Source organism: Micropterus salmoides, unplaced genomic scaffold (assembly GCF_014851395.1).
Source record: "Micropterus salmoides isolate LMB-PRFRI ecotype aquatic unplaced genomic scaffold, ASM1485139v1 Ms_hic_scaffold_18, whole genome shotgun sequence".
Lineage (NCBI taxonomy): Eukaryota > Metazoa > Chordata > Actinopteri > Centrarchiformes > Centrarchidae > Micropterus > Micropterus salmoides.
The window spans coordinates 1780503-1806947 of record NW_024040928.1 but is presented as its reverse complement, the minus strand read 5'-3'; the positions used below and the strand labels follow the sequence as shown (position 1 = coordinate 1806947).

Below are 26445 nucleotides of genomic sequence, written 5' to 3'. Positions count from 1 at the left end.
CAATTGAGAAAAACTGTAATAACATTTTACTCACCAAGTGAATTGCTAAGATCTGATGACATCATTAATTTCTGGTTTAACTAACTTTAGTTTGACCTCCAAATAAAGTGGAGCTTGTCTTTTCATTGACCCAAAACAGACCTACGTTGTATGCACATCATACGCACCCAAGTGGTCTATTAAACCAGTAACTGTTTCCTCCCTATATATGACAGAAAATAAGGGAACGCATAGTAGGTCCCCTCTATGTTCTGCAGGATTCTACAGTTAGAAGAGTTTGTTGATAAAAGCCTGAGAGAGGAGTTCATGCACTCTGTGTGGTCATGTTTGTCCCCACCCACCTCAGCAGATTAGCTGCACAGTTAATGCTTATCCGAGCAGAATGTCCACAGTCTGTGTGAGACACATCTAGCAGTGAAAGAAATTAATCAGACACTCTTTTATAAAGATCCTCTTGCTTTTTTGTAGCTCTGATTCATCATACGTAATCATCATGGTTCCCGTCCCAGAAATGATCTCATGTTCCATAAAGGTGACACGTGTGTGTGTGTGTGTGTGTGTGTGTGTGTGTGTGTGTGTGTGTGTGTGTGTGTGACATGATGCAGAGTTTTTTCTTCATAATGGATATTTAAAAGGAAAAAATAATGACAGATCAGACATAAACCCAGTATACTCTTTAACATGAAAATTTTTATGTTTATTTTTGTCATCTGGCCAGTCTGGGACATTATGAATCCATTGAAGGATTAGGCAGCTAAAAATAGCCTCTTACGATAGGGGACTTAGTGCACAGTCTGAACCACAAACAAACAAATGGCAATTTCTCCATGGCCCTGTCTAGCAGTGTTCCAGAGAGTAATTTGTGGTGTACAGAGAGGTTAAGCTTGGTCAGGAAACAGCGGCAGGATAGAGAAGGGCCATTTAGCCCTGTTTGGAGCTTAACAGCGGCCTTCTCGCAGGCTGTGTCCATTGTGTGGCAGCCACACAGCCACAGACGAGTTAAAACGCTTAGGACAGAGCTACATCAATCTGTCCGTCAGTCATGCCTTCCAAGAACTGTGCAACTAGAAAAAAGCCAATGTCCTTCAGCAGACCATCGTCTAACGTGTCATGTCAGCCACGCTGTCTCTCATCTGCAAATAGCAGCAGCTTGCATCTGCGTTTTTTCCCCCAGAGGTTTCCACAGAGCTGATCTGAGAGGAAGGCTGGCCTCCTCCATCAGAGTAATCTTTGCTCTGCACTTGACTTCAGGGTGAGTAAGAGCAACAGAGAAGGATGACCTTTGAGACACAGTGCAGGGCAACTACCTGTTCAACTGAAAAATGCAAAATAGTATTAAAGTACAGTCATGTATATTTTTCCAGCAACAATTTTGTAGCACATAGCAATGATTTAACTTAAATGAAAACTGCAGTGTGTTTTTCATATAAATGACAGCTGTTACATTAAAGTCCTTGCTAAACGAGTTCAAATAATGCCTATACGGTAAATAAATCTCTCTGTATTTTGCAGTATACCAGAGTTCTTAAATTGGGTGTCTGGGGCGAAATTCATGCGCTGGCAAACCAATAGTGATTGGTGTTATCCAACCAGCCATGATTAGTTTGCCAGAGTAGCGACAGCAGCAGCTCAGAATGGCAGAGCCTATGTCAGCATGTGTCGACAGTGCTGTGTAATTACTGACACTGTCAGAAGGGGGACACACACAAGTTCCACAATGCAGGTTTAACTAGCAATATGGCTCAGAGACTGTACCAATAGCAGCAGCATAGACAATGTACACAATTATTTAAAAAAAGTTTCATGACATATAATACTGACTTATAATAAAGCAAAAAGATAATCAAGGATCATCACAACTGATGGAAAAGAGACATCTCTTAAAATCTTTACAAATATCTAATAGTATCACAAATACCTAAAATGAAAAAATATTCACAATACAAATCACAAATAATGATTTTAAAAGAATGCAAGAATAATCAGTTTCTGATGTTTTGATTGAAGTCTGAAGCATTTTCCTGTCAGAGGGAGCAGCAAACAAGCCTATCAAAACTGAAAAATAGTCAGAAATGTCCCAGGGCCCTTTGTGACATGTTTTGTCATATCAAATGTCGTAAAAAACCCATAGATAGCTCCTGTCAATATTTGCTTTATTGTTGCTTGTTAAATGACTCAATTGACAATAATCGGTTGTTGAAAGTACATTTTCACTAACTTTTTCTGTCACTATCCACATGATCAAATTCAAACTCCAGATTGATTTGAGGAGGGAATAATTAGCATTAGCATAACTGCTAACACTGAAGAATACACTACTGAAACATGATTTCTTCAACTGAAAATTCACTTTAAAATAAAATTTAAAGCTGTAAATTAAGGGACGTAAAGATGTAGTGCAACAAGCTTGACGTGCTTGGTAACCTTATGAAGTTGTTACACAGCTAACACGTTAGCAAATGTAGCCTATTTACCAAACACAGAGCAACATTAGCATTCATGTTTGTGTCTGAATTTAGCAAAGCTAAGCTCAATATTCCCTGTCATTTTAGCTCTAGTCTGGTCCCCAACAACGTCTGAGAAACATATCTCTTAGCTGCTAAATGTTGACCAGCTGGCTAACTTTGTCTATGTGCTGTTTGGCATGGGTCAGCTAATGTACAGGGGGTTTATCGGAGCTTTTTCACTGAAAACAGCAGCAGTTGCTGAAACAAGTTTGATGAGAGTAGAATTAGCTAGTTGTAAAACCAAATAAATACTCAAGAAACCACCTCAAATTAACTAACTAACCTTTTCTTTCTCAACTGCTCATAGGTTCATCACTAGGGGTAAACATTGCACAGTGATTTGATCCAATGTTCATATGAAAAATATTTATATTAACAGAACTTTAACAGCAACTGATGGGAAATTGGTTCCAAATCTGAACCACTTACACTGAATATAAACCATTTGCATATGAGTAACATTCATTCCCCTTTGATTGACTGGTGAATAAAACAGAGCATTTAAAATTCCCCTCTGTCATGTTTGCTCTGAAAGGGAAATTTGTATGCAGGAAAGGTTACAGCAGGTGAATACTAAATAGCTTCTGTCATACTATCCTTTTGATGTAGGTTTGTGCATGTATCTTTATAAGGAAATTTATAAGGTAACTAGATGGAGACATGAAGATTAATTTTGACATAATAGTCATTGGTTAACCTTGCTGCTCTCTGCCATAGTGACACCAACAAATGACAGACAGAGGCTTTTTAGCACTCTCAAGCTGCATAGTCATTGAAAAGGCCAGACTGCAGTAGGTTTATTTTTAAACATATATTTAATAAATTGGATATTTATTGTTTCTGCTGAAGTCATTGCCCTGAAAAGTCTTGATTCAAGGCTCCTCTTTTAAGTGTCAGAAAATATACATCAGAAGAGGATCAATATGTGAAAACCAATATACCAGCTCTGTCTTGCTGTGTGTTGCCTATAGATATGGTGTTTTCAACTGATTACTGTATTTGTCATTTCCAGCTGTGATGGAAAAATCAATCACACATCGTATATACTATCAGTGTCTATTCTGTGCTGAGGTGTGGTCAGGGTGTACAGTGTTAATGCGGTTAGTGGTGCTCCGGTTTTAGCAGGAGTCACTTGGTCCAAAAACGCCCTCAGTGCTCTCTCTTCTTGAATTTTTTTACAATGTATTGTTTTAATCAAGAAGAAATCAATAGTACCAGAGATAAATATTGATCTCTCTTGATTCAAGACTGTGACTAAGTTATGTGAGCAGTGGCCTGTGGTTATACAGCAGAAACAGAAGGCTTTGTGTAAACAGTATCTTCAAATTGATTCTGTGTGCAGAAGTTTGGACACGTCACGTTTTGAAAACATTTAGATTAATAGTTTGTGAGCTTAAATCTTGAACGCTGTATGCTGCTTCTCTTCCCGCGGTGTAACCTGTGGTTACTTGCTTTGAGTGTGTAGGTCAGGTGGAATACAGTGTCTGGAAGGCTATAGCCAGACCTGTCATTCATGACATTAACCAATCTTGCTTCGAGAGGCAGTATATAACCATAGCGCTCCTCCTTATTATTGCAATTCTACATTTTTTTTAATGATCTAAGAGGACTTGTATCATCCATATTACCATACCAAATAGGTAAGGCCAGTCACGTTTGCTTTGAAGGTACAACCCGTAGACCTAAACAAACACAGTGTTGACTGCTGTTATAGTAAGTGTAGGTGCAGGCAGTGTTAATTTTGCCTACGAAAATTTTGACAAAAATATTTAATTGACAACCCTTCATTCCATGACTTAGTTTTAACGACAATGTAAATTAAAACATATTTTACAATACAAAACATGACAAAATCTTAAATTGCTATGCAACGAGGTGTGGTTTAGCTCATCTGAACAATAATAACCAAATTTATTAAAACAATTAAGTAACCACTTTCTTATTAAATAAAGGCAAAAAAGACCAGGTGTATTCAACTTCTGATTATAAAATTACAAGAAAAACAAGACCCAATCTCTTAAGTTGTGCACGTTAGATGTTTTGGTGGACATTTTTGAATTTTGGACTGAGACAGGCTAGCTTCCAATCTAAACTAACTACATCCTCAATCCAGCTCTGTATTTGACACACAAACATGATTCTCATATGAATCTTCTCATCTCAAATGTCTCGGATTGTGGAATCTAAACTAGATCACAGACATCCCTGCAGACTGACACAGACAGACTCTGTGTTTTGAAGGGATGTTTCAATTTCAAATACATTTAGAAATGTATTTATGACAAGTGATCAAACCCAAACAATGCCTCAAACATTGACAGTGATCAGAGGTGAAACAGTTCCTCCTCTCAGAATATTTCCACTGTCACTTGTGATGCTTGGTCGTGCGAAGGGGCCCAATCAATAAGCACTGCTTTCTCTTCTCAGGTTGAGTCATCAAGACTGCTGCCCCAAAAGCCACTAAAACCGCACTCTGTGTCACATCTACGCACACTTGAAACCATAACCTTTCATTCTGTGCCCTCGCACTTGATTTGAGGCAGTCAGAGCTTGTTGATGTACACTGACAGCTCTGACTGACCTATGATGCATGCTCTGCACTGACGCTTTAGAAATGTGATATATGTAAATTGTGAATTACGTCCGTTGGGAGAGTTTACAGTTTGCAGCGTTTACTAGCACATTTAAATGGCACAATGCTGGATTTGTGACTGATTTTGTGATGGGGAATTTTTTGTGGTTCTCAGTCACGACAGACCAACCAAACTTGAGTATGGCTCTTTGCATTCAAATAATTAAAATCAGCTCACTAACTGAGTGCTTTGAATGAAACCTGCAAACTCTTGCATGTGATTCAGGCAGCCGTGCTTCACCAAATGCTGTGAAATTAGCGCAGTGGTTACAGAAACCACTGAGATTAGAGAGATTAGAAAGACAAGTAGAAGCAGCTAAAGAGGTTGTGTGCACTAGGGTCACTGATACTCCAATACATGAACAAAACATTATCAGTCAATACACAGGCACCAATATCATAGTGTGTTCTCTTGTGATGCTGCACTCTTGTATAGATGAGCTTGGTGCCACCTTTTGGCTAGGAGTCCATACACTACACACAGCTTTTTTGGGTAAATATATTTTTCAGCAAGTTGCACAAATGTCAGGGGGCATATTAGAGGAGTCTTGTGTAATATCTTGACCAAAACAATCTCATGATTCACTAACTAGCGTTTTGCAGAGCTTTTAACTGCACCACGCAATCTTCCTCAGCAGATAAAGTTTGCTTAGTTGTCATGGAGATGGCTTAGTTTTTGTCAAACTAGTGTTTCAAAGGTCAAGACTTAACTTTCATGCTCAACTTGCAAACTGTTGCCTATATTGTGATTCCATCATTATTAGGGCAGGGTATTCTGTCAATTTTCTGATTCAGGTGCCAATTTAATACCTGAGTTTTGGTGCCAGTACAATACCAAAGGTATTCTCTTTTCACTATCTTACTCACACCATCCTTTTTTTCATTTAACAATACCTCTCAGCACGTGTTCAGACTAAAGATGATGAAATGTTTGATCAAAGATTAAGAAAATAAGAATAACAATCTGGCCACGCATCCAGTGCCAACCTTCAATACTTTCAGCTTAATCCCCTGTGTGTTTGTGTGTGTGTGTGTGTGTGTGTGTGTGTGTGTGTGTGTGTGTGTGTGTGTGTGTGTGTGTTAAACAATCCTAGTTGACCAAAGTGCTTTCCAGGCTCAGAATACACAACAAAAACAGCAGAAAATGTCACTGATGTCAATACTCAACTCTGTGAAGGTCAATGAATAGAATTGGGTCTTTAGCAAGGGTTTGTAAATGTAAGCAGTCCGAGCAATTCTTATTTCGACAGGTAAAGTATTCCAAAGATTAGGAGCAGCCACTGAAAAGGCTCGGTCACCTTTAGTTTTTCACCTGCATCTGGGGACATCGAGGAGCATCTGATTGGACGGCCTCAGTGCTTTGAGAGGAGTGTGTACATGTAAGTAAGTTCTGATAAATAAGAAGGCGCCAACCCATTTAAAATCTTAAAATCAATCCTAAAGTGCACAAGAAGCCTGGTTTCAAGACCAGGCCACTGTGGTGTGTGTGTGTGTGTATATTTTCACCCTTACATCACTTCCCAAATTAGCTCCCTCACACTGTGTGGCTGCTGTTGCCAGTGGGTCATCTAACCCGGTATGGCAATTCTCTGGCTGTGTAATGTGAGTGAGCTTCTAGCTCAGCTTGTAACATGTGAATGTGTTGCAGCCTCTCCTCCTCCACCATGCCCCTCACACTGGCATCGCCGCAGCCGGTGTAAACTGACAGTGACGGCTGTTCAGCAGATCCTGGACACTGCCTGAATGACATATAGGTTTTTATGTGACTTGTCTGATTACCTTAGAGAAGGCAAGCCAACAAGGTGAACATCTGCAAAATAGTTACACTCTCCAGGCTGTGAAAGATCAACACAATCACAGCCACGGTTAGTCATAAGATAAAAAAGTACAGAAAGCGCTGTGAGATAACTGTTGTTGTGATTTGGCGCTATATAAATAAAATTGAATTGAATTGAATTTATTTGGTTTCCATGCTTGTGAGGTGTTAAGTCATCTAAAAAATGCATTTTAAAATATCATCAGTAGGTATTGTGGTGTAAAAACTGATGAGTATTTCCCAGTCTACATTCTATCAATATAATCTGTCAAATGTTAATTTGTAATGAAAAGATTCTGGATGAATAACTTGAACAAAAAAGGTTGAATAGTAGAGAAATAGCTTTTTGCTGGGTGCACTGTAGTTATCTTGCACTACACTTGAAAATAGCCCTCTTAGTCATTGTTTACACATTTTTTAATGGCTATATGTACCTCATACCTGGATATTGTTTACTGAAAGCAGTTAACTGGAGGTTGTTTAGTGCACTTTCTGCTGTGGATGTCAATTTTCTTAGCTCGGTAATGTCTTGTGTATTGCATATGTTGAAGAAAACTAGAACTGCAAGGTGCTCACATGGCATTCTGGTCTTGTGTATATGGTCCTTCACGGCAGCTAGAACAGCAGAGAAAGACGAGACAACAGCACACAAACCAATAAATGAGGAAGATTTAGATTTGAGCGAGCACCAGCTCGAGCCCTGAATGTTCTAGACATGCTGGGGGTTTCTTTGTGCTCATCAATGGTGTGTTACAATCAGTCACTTCATCAAATGTCTTTCATCTTCCTCACAGCCTGGCCCTTTCATCTCAGCTGGATATTTATACCATTGCTCTGGTTTTGCACTTTAATGCGTGTTGCCACAACAACAAGAGCACTTGTATGTATTCTTAAAACTTAAGATATTGCAAGAGAAAACTGCTTTCTTTGCCATATCAACAGACTTACCCTCCAGCACACACACACACACACACACACACACTCTCTTGGCTTTGCACACACACACCCACAGACACACATGCATGCATACAGACGTGGCTTTTGAAGGTTTTGACGTGGGCGATACCTCTGTGTCAACTCTTTCCTGTGGGGAGACTTTCCACTTGCCTTTTTCCATGAGTGCTCTGAGCGCGAGTTTTTGTCAAAAGAAATGGCTGAATTTTTGTCAACTTCATGCAAGCACTGAATTTATTGTTTCAAATGAAGGCTTCCACCTCAACCCTGCACCCCATTCTTCACTCCATCCGCTTCCACTGGGCTTGCATTAATAATGCAGCACATAATCCAGTCTTGGGCACACTTATGCTAGCAGCCCCTTGGCCTGCCAATCACTGGCCTAATTAGCACAAGATCTGCTCCTTCTCTGGCTGCTCGTGGAAAACACTCCACATATACTGATCCAATCCCTCAAAGGCCACTTTCCCTCTTGGCAGTGATGGTTCTGGAGTGTTTCGCTTCCGGTTTTCTGTACTTGTAGATTACGTTGTCTGCAAACACCAAACTTGTTTCTTGTTGATTCAGCCAATTGCACAGGATGAGGTTAAGACAAACAGATTATTGTGTGCGCAGGTGTACCACAGTGTGAATGTCAAGCATGAGGTAGGAAATGCATTTGGAATCTGCTGTTCATTCTAGTTTCTTTCAAAGACTTGTATATTTCTCCTTTGTTGTAACTCTTGTGCAAGTTGTGCAGTAACGTATGGCAGCTATGGTATTGACATATCAAATATATTTGTTGTCAGACATGTCAAAGATGAGACTGAACAAAGACAAATGAGTTCTAATATCTTCTGAAGATCGAGACAGAGCTCCAGACATTTGAAACAGCAAGCCCAGTCTATAGATAACCCCAGTGTTTCTATCACATGTGCAGTGTTACCATATAAGACAGCAATATGACTCACCCTGCTCACTGACCTACTATGTGGGAAGTCATGATTCATGCAAGCTGCATTTAAGCAGGCAGGGGCCAAAAATACTCTGGCATGCCATCACACAAACACATACACACACTCACACATACCTCACTTGCTCAGTCATACTCACCACCCACAGACACTGATAGGCTCAGATGCTGTCGGTAACATACAGTGAGAGACAAGTTGTCAGAGCAACGACTGGAGTGTAATGACTGGATCTGTGCTGATGCCTTTTTGAGGTAATGCCAATGTAAGCTAGCAGCTGATGCATTCAAGGCTTGATTTTTTTTTTTTTCCTCTGTGACTTTGAATATATGGAAAAGATGATTCTGAGATATAAAAGTCTGGTCCTATGCAACATGTAGTGTCAACTTCTTTCATTGCATTGCAGTGATGCAGATGGGTGGTGTTCTTCGTTGTTTGTCTTGATTTTGTTCCTTGTAGTGAGCAGGCTTTTGATTAGTCAACAGGATACATCTAATAATAACTTGTGGAGTGTTGCTGTTGTGACAGACACAGCTGCAAGAGACCACAATGACACCAACTTTTGAAGACAAATCTTGTCCTGAAACATCAGGATCAGAGTGCTAACTGCCTTTCATTATTCTGCACTTGATGATGAGGTCAAAGTCAAAGATTCTTTATTCAAGCTCTCACCCTGTAGTCTTGATGTTTTCCTGATGTCAAAGACATAAGCCTCAATGCATTTTTAATGCAGATGTCGGCTGCTCTTATAATGAGTTTCTTGGTGTGTAATCCAGCTGTCTTAGATGGTTTGCGGGCAGTTCGTGCTCCACATAATTGTTTCCTTTAAAGCGTAAATTGTGACAGCAGTTTGAGTATTGATTCACAGGGTTGAGGTCATTGTCTGGACCTTTCCATCACCAGGAGATGAAGTAGCTCTTGTGTTAATTAGGTCGACTGCAGATAGATGCAGGTTTGTGCAGCGCTCCACGTTTTGGGCCGTGCAGACAGATGCTCGCTCGCTCTCACAGCCCGTCCCATTCATCAGTGTCAGCTGCAGGATGGTCTGCAGCGCTGCAACACTCAGAGAGCTCAACCTAACCTAAGTTACCCCAGACACCTGACCACAGTAGACCTGGATGTTGCTAAGGACATCACATGAGGGGGCTCCAGAGAAGGTCCCTCCTCAGGTCAGGCATTTAAATTAGATCCAGAACAACATTCTAGTGTAGTTAATCTTGGACATGAATACCTCATCTGTGCTAAGCTTTCTATTGGTTGCTGTATTGTCTTTGTTCAGTTCCCGGATCGAAGCTCAGGGACGCAGTATTGATTTCTATCTGGAGCAAAAAGCACTTGATCGATTTGTAGATGGACTTGAGCCCAATGACTTCACCCGTAGCCTGAGATGACTCTGTATTCTCCATGTCAGGTTTTACCTTGACCTTTTTTGATTATCTATTGTAAAGACGTTACCTGTCACATCTTGCCTACGCTGAGTGTTAGGGACCTGTTCTTTTTTAACATGCGTATTTCATGAAAGGAGCTATGTTTTGGTTTTAATTGTACATAAAAAAGGTTCAAACATCTGTGTCAGTGTGATCCAACACGCCAAAGAAACACACTCATTATGCTTCCACATTCCTCAGCATGTAATTAGCAGAGCCTGGTGAGCATGAGCAGAGTGTCTCAGATCTGTCGTGCATACATTCTCTCATGATCAATATCATCAACCCAGTGACCTTCTGAAAGGCTGTTTACCTTATCAGCAGTGTGGAGACTGAGGAGCCTCCTCTGCCATGTATGTTAATGAACTTTCTGCGGTAGAGTGGAAAGCCCCAAAAAACTGCACGGCTTCAATCTTCTCTTACAATCTTAAAGGGAGGAATTTACTTCAGGGATGTTCTTTATTTAAATATTCACATTCGTCACTCTTTCTATGAGTTGTGAGGAAGCTTGTTGAAGGCTGAAGTTTATTAAAAGCATGTAAAAAATCATGACCCACTGGCAGATTAGTTCTCTTTTGTGTTTCAAGCCACTTCAGATTTTTTCTCATTACCTAGTTACTTCCTAAGTTACCGTTTGCTTGTTGCATTGCAGACACACCAGCCTTCCTTCCTCTTACTAAGAATGACCTTTCCATGGTGTTTGTACTGAATTGAGACTGTTCTCTAGGTGTATGGTAGAGCCCCAAAAATTTGATTGTTTTTAGAAGACAGTGGACACTGCATTATAATCATACAAGGTACAATTATAGTCAAATTGAACCACAAGTTCCTACAAAAGTGCCATGAAAATGAAATTAAAAAGAATTTAATGGTATTCAATGCGTTTTCAATGGTATCATAATCCACAGAGATCAGAGAGTTTTTGTCAACCCCTATACAACCCCATAACCCTACTGACGTTATGACATAACAGTGAACAGTGAAACCTTAGATCAGAATTGAAATTACAGTCTGTACATGCCCAATTAACACTTAATTCGTTAGAGGTATATTAACCATCTTTTAACATTTGACCAGAGGCTTAAAAAGTGTGAAGTACATGAATGAAAGAAACAGAGAGGGGGATGTAATAGCAAACGTTAGGAGCTCATAGTCCATCCTCATTAACATTTTCTGTTACAGCCCGGATGGTGAAAAGCCTGTTTAATCACTCCCTGCGTGTAATGTGTCCATTTGAAACTCATAATGAACAATTGTTTGTGATAATCTCAGATTGTCCTGCAGAGAAGCACCAGCCTGGGTATGATTAGCACCTTCTTTTGATAAGAATGCACTTATGGTGCATTGAATGTATAATGTGTTGTTTGTCTAGATATGATAGTCCAGATAGATTCTGATGTCATCTTAAATATGAACTGAAATTGACTTTGAAAGACATTTACCATGCAAGGAGGTTTAAAGAAAATGTGACTCTGGTGGGATCATGGGAAATATAGGATCCAGTGTTTTTGCACAGTTGACCCCACTGAATACATTTTTTACTGCCAAATTTAAGACCTAAACCCGACCTGACCCGACTATATTTGTCTTATTTCGTGCATTAGTGGTGTCAGCTTGCCAGTCCAGTGCATGGCCTTTTACTTATCTTTTGCTGTCTTTTGCTCTTCCTACTTGCATATCTGCTGACACATGACACATAACTGGTACATTTATAAATGACCAAATACTAAACCAAATCTTTATGCAAAGACACAGCCCAAACCCAGTTTGAAATTCAATACCTGACATGCTCCCTGATTGGTGAGGTCAGGCAGATGATCTCACTTAGAGTCAGTGTATATTAGCCTGCTACTTTGCTTTTTAAACATTCTTTTTATTGAATGGTTCTGTGAGTCCTCCAGCTTTATGAAAGTGCAAAACTAAATTGCTGCCTTTAAAGGGGATCACAAATGTGCTAAGCAAATGTCACAGCAATCTACCTACCAGATTTAGATATTTCTTTTGCGCAAGTTAACAAAAAGTTTTTTCTAATGGTGGTGCCATTAGGACAAACCGGACAGGGGAAAAAGATGGATCTAAGTGTTGGTCAAAGAGAAATTTTGTCTTGATTAGATAATAAAGGGAGGGAGTCACCAATGTGGTTCAGACTGATCTGGGTACCAAGATCCTCAATAACAAATTTCATAGAACTATGGCACTGTGTTGCTCTTTGCTTTTTAAACTGTCAGACTGATGGATAGATGTACTATCACAAAAAAAATGAATTTGAGAGAGAGCAGGTAGTTTCACCTGAGGAAATGAAACCCCTCCAAAACTATAATCTGCATGTTACATTCAAAGACAGTACATTACAGTATTGTAATTGTACAGTGTTGTAGTTTTGGCTGAAAAGGCTGCAGCTTGCATTTCTTTTGCTTGCAAACACTGTAATAAAACAGACCTGTATGGGGTTTCCATTTGAACTTTACATGGTAATATAGACTCCAGATTAGGGCTTCCATTTACCTACCCATCATCCTCACCTTCCATGTTGACATTTGCCACTTTGTATAGATCTAAGGGCATTTCTTACCGTGGCCCAATTTGATTATTCCAATTAAAACCGTGTTCATCCTCAGTGTAATTACAGTCATCTGGCAGGAGTCCTACCCCGTAATTGTGCAAAGTGACACAGTGTTCACTGTAGTCTCCCTCTGACTGTACTGGCTCAGTGGATAATGTTATTAGACTGCAGCAGCAGCAGTTGAGATTAACCTTGTTCATTACAAGGAGCCATCATGTTCATTATTTTGCCACAATCATGCCATGAAGATGTTCCATTGGACAAAATCATCCTAATAACTCAGGAGATCTTAAAATAATAGTCCCACGGTAGACTGTGCTTTAGATTTTGTTATTTGCAACAACTCATCCCTTGCAGCAGGTGTGAAAGTTGCAGTCAGTAACAATTGAACATGCAATCCAAAACCTGCAGCTTTGATGTGCCGGTGGGCCTCATTCTGCTCCGTGCTGCTTCATAGTCCCCCTGTTTGAGGAACTAATCTGTCAAGAAATGATGGAAAACATCATTAAATATTTTAATATATCAATGAGTGATGAAGAGACTACAATTTAAGCCATTGTTGTGCTAGGTAATATTGACATTTTACTGCCAAAGTTAATCCCTGAGATCTGAGAACATATTCCAAAGGGCAAAAAACATTAATCAAACCAAACTTACTTGGTTTCATTTCAGCTGCACGTCTGGCTGTGATTGTTCCAAGATCTCAGTCATGACTTTGGTGAGTGCCAGGTAATCATGACTGATAGAAATGGTGGCCAAAAACAGACACAATTGTTGAGCAAGTGGGTCATAAGTGAAGATTGTTTTGTCACCAGCTGAGATTTTAATATTTTAATATGATGTGTTTGAGTAAGTGGACTTGTCTGGCGAGGTTTGTCAACTGCTGTGCGCAAGGTCAGAAATGAATAGCTCAAGTCGTTGTAATAAACTATAATTATCCTTCAATGTTTTCCTCAATGTGTCCATCTCCTTCATGCTTTAATATTCAAGGCTGTTCTTGAAAACATCCTGAAACTATCTTGAAACTGTTCACTGAGTCCGTCCTGAAACGGTCATCTGACCAGCACAGTGGGATTCGTCATAGAGTCCAGTGGATGTGTCTGCTGCAGCTTGAATGCAGTCAACATCTGATTGTATTTTTCTGCATGCTAAACTGGCAACCCCTGCTAAAAGGAGCCCGTCTATTATGAGTCATGCACATGAACGTTCCTAGTACTTCCTTTATGTGCTTTATACTTATTGCCTGAAGCACAAAAAAACAGGAAGCCTTCGAAACTGCAGCTATCAGTGGATCAGTGGGAAATGAATGATGTTAAAAGGACTTTTTTGCCTGTCATTGTTCTGTAGATGCGTCTGATCTGAGAGGAATGTGTTGGAAATATGTAAAGGACGAGAACACTAACTCGACTTCTTCCCTCTCCTGTAGTTTTGTAACATACATTAATGGGATAAGAAAGCATACAGATGGAGATGGAGAGAAGGAGAGAGGAGCTCAGTGCATCATGGGAAGTCCCCCGGCAGTCTAGGCCTATAGCAGCATAACTAAGGGATGGTTCAGGACTCACATGAGCCAGCCCTAACTATAAGCTTTATCAAAGAGGAAAGTCTTAAGCCTACTCTTAAGGCTCTGGTTCCCATTCTACTTTTAGAGATTCTAGGAACCACAGTGTTCTAATGGGGTATTAAGCTACTATGATGATGCCTTCCAACTAAAGGGATAGTTCGGGATTTTTGAAGTGTAAGATACTTACCCACAGTCAGTGTATTACTTGCAGTAGATGTCCCCAGTTTGGAGAAGCAGAAAGTTTTGGAAGCTACTTCTGTGGACCCTGAGCCATGGTTCTGCTGTAGGTTTCTACCTTCTAAAAGTCACCAGGTGCTTGCTCACGGTTGGGTCTCTGTAAATACTATTACGAAGAGTACGGTCTAGACCTGCTGTGAAAAGTGCAATGAGATCGCAGTGAGATGAATTGCCGCTGTATAAATAAAGTGGAGTAATAATGGCGTATTTTCATAGTGTGGTATTTGTGCTTCCAAATAGTTCTTCCAGCTGGTACAGGATGTTACATATACATACATACACTGTAACTGCACAAGAATAATTGCTGTAATGAGTAGTGCAGAGCTAACAGGTCTTAAGCCACATTAGTCCTCCCTCAGATCAGAAGGCTCGCTCCAGGAGCCGCTAGTGGTGATCCCTGAAGTCAGCTCTGACCGCTGCTAGGGCGTACTCATCACCATCACGCTGTGCTTTTGATCTACACAAGAATGTTACCAACTCACCAAGAAGGCTGGCAGCATCAGTATTAGTGTGGCAGAAAGAGCTGCCGTCAACAACTGACCCTGCAGTCCAAAAAAAAGAAAGAAAAAAGAAATCTTTTGCATCCATCAGCACTTATAATCAGATTTCTGCTACAACCTGCTATTTTGTGGTGTGTGTGTCTGGGTATGTGTCTGTCGGTGTGAGTAAGTATAAATATCCTTGCACCGTGTGTGTGTGTGTGTGTGTGTGTGTGTGTGTGTGTGTGTTTGTGTCATCGCTGCATTTTCCTCCCTCTGCAACAAACCATCCACAAGTCCAAGTGAAGTGAATGCGCATTCCAGGGTAGAAATAGCATGTTAGCATTGCTCTGAACCTTGCAACCGCATCTGGAAACATTATTCTTGGCAGGTCTAAGACAAGTCATTATACTAGGAAGCCAAGTGAGAAATGTTTGGTGGAAATAAGCTAACTATACAACACCAGAACAGCCAGAACCACAGGAAAATCCTGACTTACATAGTTCCACAACAGCTCCCACACCAGGATGTCTTGTAGCAGCAGCTCCAGTCAAACCATCAGTGGAACTCTGTCACAGGTAAACAACAGAATGTGCAAATGAACTGATATTAATACACCAGCCCTCAATTTCGCATCCCTCATTGTGGTCCAGGCTCAGTGCACATTTGCTTGTGTCAGTCAGCATTTGTAGCAGGCTGTACAGTAGGTATGAGACATCCATGATCCCTTCTTGCACCTGATTGGACAAAACTCACTGGGCTGTGTTTGCTTCTGATTTTCAAAGATGCTGTTTATTCTGGATGTGCTGTCAACTGTCTCCAGAAATCAGTTTCTCCATAAACCTGAGGTCATAAATAGGTCATGCAGTCGCTGAGTCATTTGCATATTTCGCTTTCATTACCATTTAGATGGTCATGACATTTGAGAGTTTTAAAAGGTTACGTCATCAACTAAAACACTTTACACTGTAGTTGGCTGATTGGTCTGGCTTCCAGCTGAGTTGATTTTAGTGGTTGTTGTCCAGATATTTTCCAGGCTCTCACTGCAAAAATGTGAGTCTTAGCAAGCTTTAAACTAGTGCTGTGAGGCTAGGCTCAGCTGATTTAAGGCCTAAAATTCCTGCACATCTCAGGTAGATCTGTATCTGTAAGGATCACCAGTTAGATAATGAATATACTCTGCAAGTGACACAGTTAAATGCAACAAGAATTAATTTGTGCAATCTGCGGTTTGAGTCGCTACATTCAGGAAATACTTTAAATCTCCTTGTTTTTACAGTTTAGTTGGATTCTTATTTGATAATTAAAGCAATATTATGTAATATTTTGTAGGTTTTTATGATTTGGTGCCCCTACACTACAGTTTCAGAGTGTAATTCCCTGCTGCTCTAAATAAGGGCATAACTTCCATACTGAGAATTCTGAGCTAGCTTCTTTCAAAGAACTTACATTGTACATTCTATACTCTGTGCTTCTTCTTATTGTTTGCTTGCTGAAGAGTCTTCTTGGTGTGTCATGTGGTGCGATAGATTTCCTGCCCACGTGAGTGGTATGCCATATCTATCCAACATTGTTCAGTTTAGCATTTAGTCCAATAATCTGTTTCCTGTGGCTAGTACGTATGTGACATACATACATTGAGGAAGTGTTCATGGTTGACATATTCTTCCAACATCAGTTTTGCACTTGAGACTCGTGATCACTCCCTGCATTTACATGCAGCTTTTTATTCTGCATTAAAACCTTTAAAAATCCTTTTTTGGGTTAAAAAGTTGTGATGTAAATTCCCCTACCAGTTACTTTATAATCTGGAATTGGCTTCAGAAGGAAAACCATTTGCCCATGAAACAGCACCTAGTGATCGGAGTCTCAGCTGATCAGCTGCGCTGTTGAGGGCTCTCCTTCACTGCATTTCCATCACACCCCTTTCTGTTTACATGGCGAGGGGCATCTAGCTTCACAACCTCTCAGTCTCTTTTTTCACACTTGCGCTAGTAGTGTCACTTGCACCATTCCACACACACACACACACACACACACACACATACACACACACACTTTCCTGAGGCGTGTGTGTGGGAATACCAGATCCACTGGCTCTGAGAATCATGGATAACGGGAAAGTCATCCAGAACAGAACTTGCCACAACAGAAAAGCTTCTGTTGGCAAGTGATGGCACTCATCACCGTGTTGACCTTTTTATTCATAAAAGGGATGTTAGCTGTGCTTCCTCATTTTCAGGAACACTTCTCCTCTTGCTAAGCATTTTTATACATAAATGTATGAGTCAGTGAGTGCTTCCTTTGCTTAACTTGATTATTTGGCCATTGCTATTACTAGGAAGATAATGTGTCATGAATATGTTTTTTATTTACAGAAAAACACAGACATCAGATTAGAAAAAATTCCATCCCATAAACAACTTGATACCGTAAATGAAGCCCATATGACCCATGAGCTGTCAATCAAATGCAGCACAAGTTATACAGCATGTAAACATCCAGCGTTTCAGAATATTTTCTCTTATATTATTTTCACTCATCGAAAATGTTTTATTTCTTTTAACCAATTCTGCTTGTATCACTTTTTCTAGACCGCTAAATTTGCCTGATAGTTTGCTAGCCAGCTAAAAAAAAACTCTGGTGGAAACATGGGCACTGGACAAAAGGATGACATCACCTCATGCCACTTCATTTCAAACTTAGAGAGACATCTTGGTACTGAGTATTGTTTAAGATGAAGGCCTTTTGAGCAGTTACGTGTCTGTGTGTGTGTGTCTGGTAGATAGCTGTGCATCTGCCATCATCACAGGCTGAGCAGGAAAATCAGGGGCACATGTTGTTATGTTCCCAGAGCGTGTGGAGTTACACTGATTTACCATGACTCCAGCCAGGCAACAAAGCTGGAGCCAAATTAGATCGTAAGACTTCCTTTGTTTTATATTTTTAATGTGAATACCCCTGACAATGTAAATGCAGCAGGTAGATGCTCAGGGACGATAGTGTCCTTTTTCCTGTTGTTGCAAGTGTTGCTGTAAATCCAAAGATGGATTGCTAAGTGGGCTCTGTGGGTGAATGTATTGATGTTAATTTCATAAACTGCTAAATTAAAACACAATAAAAACTGAAATAGGAAGGTGGCTCCTGCAATTACATCCAATCTTGTTGCCCTGTCTCATAAAGGGGCCCTGTGTTAATATCTCTTTAAATACCTTAAAAGGAATAGTTCTGTCTATCAAAGAGTGAGATGAAAAGATCAATACCAATGTCTGTGCATTAAGTACAGGGCTAGGTCAGGACAGGGTTAGCCTTGCTGCGGGCACAGAGTTCATCTTTGACTTGGAGCCCAAGCCGGTTGGTCCAGAAATTGTGTCTTTATTGTTAGGTCAACAAGATAAAGTACTGTAAAACTGCTGTTTTTCTTTTGTAGCTGCAGTTATGCAGTACTTTGTACCCATATTTATAGTACTTATTGTCCTGTTTCCATTCTCATAGCTAAAAAATCAACCTCTGTGTTGCCATTTGGGTTCTTTTATTGTGAAGAATGAGTTCCTGTACTGATATTTTCACTGTTCTTCAGCTGATGTTCTCTTGCTGAGTGAAGCCAAGATGCTCAGCATACCTTTACAGTGAGTCCTCCTTAGATTACAAACACATGCAGAATTCTAGCTAGAGCAGAAAGTGCCCCAGACTTTCCTCTGGACTCTCCTGTGTATCTTAAATTTAATTTGCTTTCAAATAAAAGCGGTTCCTTTGTTTTTATTTGTTGATGTAATTACCTGGGTTTGTTGTGCATGTGATTCGGATGTTTGAAAGTGTGTAAGTGGAAATGTGTTAGTCAGTCTTTTGTGATTCAAGAGGGAGGGAGCTCATCAAGCAGAGAGCAGCAGTCAGTCAGGCTTGTATGTGTGGAATCATGAGGCTGGCTGCAGCAGACTGCTGGGGCTGATGGATGTGCTAGCTAACCCCCCTCTGTTGTGCTTCTATTTACAGGGCATGAGCGGAATGTCCGTGGATGAGAAGCCTGAAGCCCCCATGTATGTGTATGAGTCGACGGTTCATTGTACCAATATCCTCCTCTGCCTCAATGACCAGCGGAAGCAGGATATCCTGTGCGATGTGACGGTCCTAGTTGAGGGCAAGGAGTTCCGCGGGCACCGGGCTGTGCTGGCCGCTTGCAGCGAGTATTTTCTCCAGGCGCTCGTGGGCCATGCCGACAATGGCTTGGTCGTTAGCCTTCCGAAAGAGGTATGTCATCAAATATACAGTTTCCCTGACAGTTTTCTCTTGCAAGGGTGGAAATGCTATTCACTTAGACAATGCAACAATATAATTCAGTACAAAAGCAATACTAACCAGACTCTCTGTACATTCCCCCAGTATCTATAGCCCCACACAGTGATGAACTGTGACCACTACAGCAATCTATATACAGTCCAAAAGCAAGCAAAAAACACAACTCTAACTAATGGCCTGCAGTGTGCTGTGCCCACTATATTTTTATCAAAGATAAAAGCAATCTGAAGAGTTGCTTTGGTTGCATAATCCAGTTATTCAGAAATGCATCTTTGGAAAAGCCAAGAATGGAACATAGCAAGAATGACACATACTTGCACATTACATTTACAATTACCGTAAAACTTCCATTAAGAGCTGAGTCCCAAATAGCCGCCTATCCGTTTCCTGGCCTGATGTGGGAACACATTTTGACAAATAAATGCAGGTCTCCATTAAACGCCTGGTCTGGTTTTTATAGAAGTTCTTTGGATGTATAAAACCTCTTAAACCCTGTAGGGTTGCCCGCTTTAGCTGCTTCTAAGCTGCTTCTAAGCTGCTTAGATCGTTAATACAAATATTAATGTTTAAGCGTGATCACTATGATCAATATGTCAGTATGGACATGCTGCACATCATTAGATCGGTTAGATCCTCCACAATTCAATCGTCGTTCGTTTAGCGGAAACAACAAGACCCAAAGTCTAATTCATATAGATTTACCAGTGTAACCGGCATGGTACAAGAGATGAAAAGGAAAAAAAGAATCCTGAATCCTGTCATGTGAAGTCCATCGCTGTCCGTCTGCTAACTTCTGCCACACTTCTCTCATCCTGCACTGCGTTTTCGTCACGTTGCTGCCTTCAAAATAAAAGTGCATGAGCCGTCTGTCGGAGCTAGGTCAAATGAATGAGGTGTATTTGATATTATTGGATAATAATAAAGTAATATTCTGTTTGAAATAAATAAACTGGTTCATAATTTCAGTTTTGTGCAAGAGGAATTAAAGGCCTGTCCCATATAGACACCTGTCCCAAATATAGGCAGGGTCAATTCAGTATCCACTGATATTTTTATTTATTTTTACTTTCATGTTTGTTTTGATGGAAAAGCCTTTCAGATCTTTTGTTTCAGTGTTTATTTGTTCCAGACTGGGGGGTACTGTGTTGCCTTCTAGTTCTGTTCATGTGCTTGTTCACACTGGCTTTTTACAAAAAAAAGGGGGTTAAACATGTAACATGGTCTGACATGTACTCATGCACTAGACAGTTTTGGTGACTGTCATCCTGCATCAACAGAGTTAAATGGACCCACAGCAGAAATCCAATTCTGGTGACTGACAGCAAGTTACGCTGCACTTTACTGTACCTTATATACTGTATATATACCTTATATATTTATCTTCTCTGGTGTCGAAAACAGCTCACAAAACATTAGTCAGGACTCAGGACAGTTATGGACTTTGTATATCAGTGACCAACAGACAAACACAGGGCAAGAAGAGGCATTTTGTTCCGTAATATTACAGTATTTATAATACACACTCAATTTGTGTTAACAAAGCAGTTTTCTTTATGTTCAAATGTTTGATGATATAGTGCACCTACAGTTTCAGAGAATTGGCAATTCACCGCTGTCGTAAATAAGGACCGCTGTACACGTCTGATAGGGAGCGGCTGCCGCTCAGGAGCGAGGGTTGCCCGTTAGCGGAAGGTCGGTGGTTCAATCCCCGGCTCCTCCAGGCTGCATGTCGTATTGTCCTTGAGCAAGATACTGAACCCCGAATTGCCCCCGGTGGCTGTTCCACTAAGGCTCAGTGTGTGAATGGTGAATGTGATGTCAAAGCGCTTTGAGTGGTCGCAAAAGACTAGAATGGCCGTATACAAATTTATATATCCACGCCACTTTAACTCCATCTTCTCCCTTTTTAATACATTATCCTAGCTCACCTTTAACTTCATTGTTGACTTTTTGATTATTTTAGTGTTATTTTAGTTTTCTTGACTATTTGCATTGCCTTTTTTCTGTCATGAGAGAGGATGGCAGTAAAACAGTTTTAATTTGATCTATCATTTGCTGGAGGATTAAGACTCAGTGAAAGGTGTGAGAAAGTGTATCACTGGGCTGTGATTGCCAATTAACACCTGTCAGCTGTTACCAACCCCGTTGTCGGCAGCAGGTAGCATTTTGTAGCAAGATTAACGCCACCCTGGGCCCTGCGCTCATCAGGTTCAGCAACACTCCTCACTCATGATCACCTCAGTTCTCTCACTGTCACTTTCAACCGATCCCCATCAGAGCTCCTCCACTGAACACATGATGAAAGTACCCCTCTGACGTACTGATGTCAGACACACACACACACACATATGCATACATACATGAGCTGCTGTGAAAACTGGGGCACATCCCACATGTACTGTGGAGTTGTGGTACTTCAAATGACTTTGTTGCCGTGATAATTGAAAAAAAAGTCTCTGTCAGATTGTCATCTTATGGAAAGTGAGCATCAGGGCTTTTTCCCCTCCTTAACTCAAAGAGTGACTACAGGGAATGGCTCCTGGATGCTCAAAGCAGCATCCCTTTCATTCACTCACTGCATGCATGAATAATGCATGAGCTGCTGTGTGTTTCAGGTGTGAGATGGAGTGTGGAAGTAACATCTTCAATAACTGGCTAAAGAAAGAGTTACTCCCATTGAGGTTTTCACCAAGTCGTCTTTCCTTTGTCCGTCCGCGTTGAATATGACAACATTTCATGTATTTTTGCAAAACAGCATATCATTAATATATTGGCTTTATTCTGTCACATATAGTTGAGGTAACTACACCATATTCCCTAACGCCCTGTCAGTGTAATCATATACTGTGTAAAGCTGCACAGAGGCAGTTTTCTTACATATCAAAATACATTGTTTTAATGATCACTAATCTAACATGTGCCAGTGTGAATGTCATAAAATAGTCAATAATGTTGTTTCACAGGACCCAGTGTGATGTCATGACTGATGTCATGTGTTGTCAGTGGAGGAATCAGTATTCAGATCCTTTACTTAAGATAAAGCACTCAATAACTTCTGATAAGTGAATGTGTGTTACATTATGAGTGTTCTTTGATACAGTATTGTTGGAGATCAGGTAGCGCAGATTAGGTTATTAGCAAAATATCATACTTTCAAAACATTAATAAAGGTATTAATATTATAAAAAGTATTAACAAAGTGAAGAAATACGGGGCACCACGCTGGAATCAGGGACCAATCACCAAATGTAAAAAACTGTCTCAAAGTGTGGTTTGCGAGGAAAATGGCAGACATGACCAGTGGGTGGCTACGTCACACTGATCCAAAATGGCGGGCAGGCCCAGGCCCAAAATGGCACATGCACTCTTTCTGACCTCAGCCAAAATGGTGTGGAGCACAGCTGGACCTTTTAGGCAGCAGTTGCATGATGGGACTTGTGTGTCCAGTGCGACAAGCCAGAGATGAAGTCACTAAGGGTTGTGCGGCTCCTAGCCGTAGTCCCTAAACTGGCTGGCATAGCTGAGTCACTCTGGGCTGTTTCAAGCCATAGAGTGCGGGACGTGTCTCTCCTTGCAGGGCTTGAAGGTCTAGGTGCAGCTGTCTTGGCTACGCTGCATTGGTTGGGTTCTGTTGGAGCAGGGTTTCGCAGGACCCGTTCCAAGGTCGGAGGCTGCATCAGGTGACTCGCAGGAGAGATTTTGCCACATCTTTTTTTGTTAGAGGCATTTTATGTTCCATGCATTGTTAGGATTCTGGCCTGCCTTTAGGCCACTTGAAATAGTATAGAGTTCATTTTAATTAGTTTATATTGTTTTATACATCTATGTATTTTGGATGTAAAATCTTGCTTTAGTATGTACTGGCATAAAAAGGAAATACTCAAGTACAAGACTAACAACAAATTGGCTTAAACAGAAGTAACTTTGCTAATGGCTCTTTTTTTGAGGGTGTTCATCTATTTAAGGTGGTATTTGACTATCCAGACAGAGCCACATCACGGAGGAATGCCATTTCACTGATGTGGCCAGTCAGGTTTTTTAAGATCCCCTGTCACCCTTTCCTTTACGGTCAGTGACTAAAGCATGCTGATGCATCGTTGCCTCGTGTCTGAACATGTGTCTGGGGGGAGGGGGGGGGGGCTCTGCTGGGTCTGCTCAGCCCTTGCTGGTCTGTGTCTGCTCAGTGTAGCAGCATTTTGCTGTGCAAGGTTAGTAACACTTCACTGACACTCCGGTCATGAAGTGTATATCTTCAGCAGCTATTGAAGGCTGCCATCTATGTGAAACAAAGGGCAAATTAGAAAGACCTCTGCTGCCACTGGGGGAATGAGGGGGAGGTGGGTGCAGATGACATGTGAAACAAAGACCACCTCCCCCACCACCTCATCACTGCTCTCTCTTAGCCCGCTACCCCTGGAGTAGCCAGGGCTGGCGCGGGTGAGTGACATCATCTATATCTAATGTGATTGTGGGCCTGCAGAGGGACTGACAGTTTCATCAAGGGGCTTTGTTGGCCATCACATCATGGGAACAAAACAATCCCGCTTTATTTCAGCGATGCTGTCCTCCGGGCCAGCCGGCAGGGGGAAGGAACAGACGAGCATGACGTGCACGATGGGCGATCGAGGCTCCGCACACACACACAGTGTTTCACGACATTATATTTCTTGGTGAGTTTAAGAACAAAGGGGGATTCATAAGAATCAGTGTGTCACAAATACAAGCCAGGGAGAGCCCCCCACTGGAGAGGAGCAGCCATCACTGTGACAAACAGGAATGACCTTCATATTGTGGAACTGTGTGCACAGATGTGACTCAATCCTCACGGCCATGATCACAGCAGATTGTTGTCGGCTAGTTATTAGTACAGCATGCTGCCTTTGTTCTCCTTTACAAGAGGCTGGTGTTGAGAATCAGATGGTCCTCATTACTGTACAATGGAATGTCATTCCTAAATTGCAGGAGAAACCTAATTTATTGTAGTTATTAAATCAATGAATCATTTTGTTGACTCGAATGGATCAAATAACTAATCACAGTCATTCCACTGATTGGCTATTGCACTGTCCACTTGTTTGCACATCTCACATCCAGTGTGGGAATGTTCTGACTGTTTGGAATAATTGCTTCCAGACCACTGTGGGTGACAGTGGAGTTCTCCAGATAGTGGCGGATCATCACCAGACTGCTGGTCCACAAACCACCTCCTGTTTATCAATTCTTTCCCTAGTCATGAGCCAGGAAACACTGCACTTTTTTCATCTCGAAAGAAAACAAATGTGTGGTGGGTGGCAGGGTTAGGGGTATAGGGTTATGTGTCAGGTCCTTTTGTGGACATATCCTGGAGGTTTTGTGTTGATTGGACAAACATTTTCTTATTTATAGTCTAATTTGTGTTATTCCATGGCCAGTTCTTTCATCAGGCCGATCGGCCTCAAGGTTATGTCGAAGCACATGCACATCATTTCCAGTTATTGACCCAAGTTTCTTGTTTCTAGCTCACGGCATTTTGAGCCACGGTATATAACAACAAATACTTACAGCTGCAAGCAGCGCTGAATGGGCCCTCATCTCCAGGGGGCAGCGACAGTTGCATTATTAGCACCGGAGGTTGGCAGACACGGCTCTGAATCTTCATGCGTATTGGGCACCGTGCAAAGGAGTCCTGACATGTCAGGTTTAATGCAGGTTGGACAATGTGTAGTTTAGTTACAACAGCATCCTGTTTCATGTCGAAACATGTGTTTTGTTTACCTTTTGTTTAGAAATAAAACTGAAATACAAGATCTCCCCAGACAAGTTTTGTTTCTCCCTAAAGTGTCCCTTCTATCCGCTGGTCCTGAGAGGTACTGATCAAAGAACACACAACACTGTTCAACCTCAGAGCAGCACTTCTTTCCAACCATTATTCAGGGGAAACCAAATTATTAAACGAACAAAATATTCTGGGACACTGGCTGAATCAAACCAAAACTAAAAAAAAAAACAATCGCTATCTCGCCACAAACCATGAATATGACTGGCAGAGATACAGAGACAGATCCAGACCAAATCCAGACTCAGTGTCCACAGTCGAGCCATAGAAAAAGGATGACACAAGAAGGCCTTGCTGCCAACTGAAAGAGTCTGTGGTCACTGTTGGACAGCTGAGGCAGAGACAAAGATGCACTTCCTCTCATAATGTGACAAATACAAACTGATTACAATAGGTGACTGCATGTCACAAACATATTTAAAACAACATCAGTGAATATGACAAATAATCATCTTGACATAGCCTATCACACAGACACAAAGTTACATGTACACATACATACATTTAGCTGTTATATACTGTATTTTATTTTTGCTGTGTGTTTTATGTATCTGACTTCCTGTGGGCCAGAATCTCTTTTTAGGAATTGAAATGTTTTCTTTAGGATGACAGCAATGATCCCCCCAAATCTCATGAAGATCAAAGCAACTTTATCTCAACCGTTTCGTGAGTTTGGGGGCGCTATAGAGCCCCCTGTAGTCCAATGACTGCAGAACTGCAATTTTCACCAGTTCTGACAAGGTTTTCGGGTTTTTTAAGCATCCTAAGCCTACTCTGAGGGGGGCCGAACTTAGGCCCCATCCACACTACTGCGTTTTTGTTTTAAAACTGAGACCCTTTGCTACATTTGCACCTCCCATCCAGACTACAACAGCGAAAAGAAGACATAAAACGTCTGAAAACGCTACCAACCCCATTTTCATTTTGAAACTCTGGAGGGCAAAAACGGAGGACTTTGGCTCTCTGATTGGGTCTTATAAGTCATGCAAAGTGGAAACACAATGCTGCTGACAGAGTTTTTGACTTTGTATTTTTATTAAAATGTTTTGTACCATGCAAATAACACTTACAGCCTACACTTGTACTACTTGGTCCAAAAAAAATCTGGTGTGGTTCTTCGTCTGTATTTCTTTATTCTTTCGCCAAATCTTCTATAACTATGGAATAGACCATCTGCCTCATGTTAAACCAGCACGCGCATGCCC

The 26445-nt window shown here is 41.0% G+C and overlaps 1 protein-coding gene across 2 annotated transcripts in view; it reads left to right on the top strand.

Moving 5' to 3' along the window:
• bach2b (BTB and CNC homology 1, basic leucine zipper transcription factor 2b) overlaps nt 1-26445 on the top strand; it is a 95165-nt gene that overhangs the window by 43692 nt on the left and 25028 nt on the right. For both annotated transcript variants that reach the window (XM_038726466.1, XM_038726467.1), the window contains one exon: nt 19123-19377. In XM_038726466.1, coding sequence (XP_038582394.1) covers nt 19123-19377 — 255 coding nt within the window. The remainder of the gene's footprint in view (nt 1-19122; nt 19378-26445) is intronic.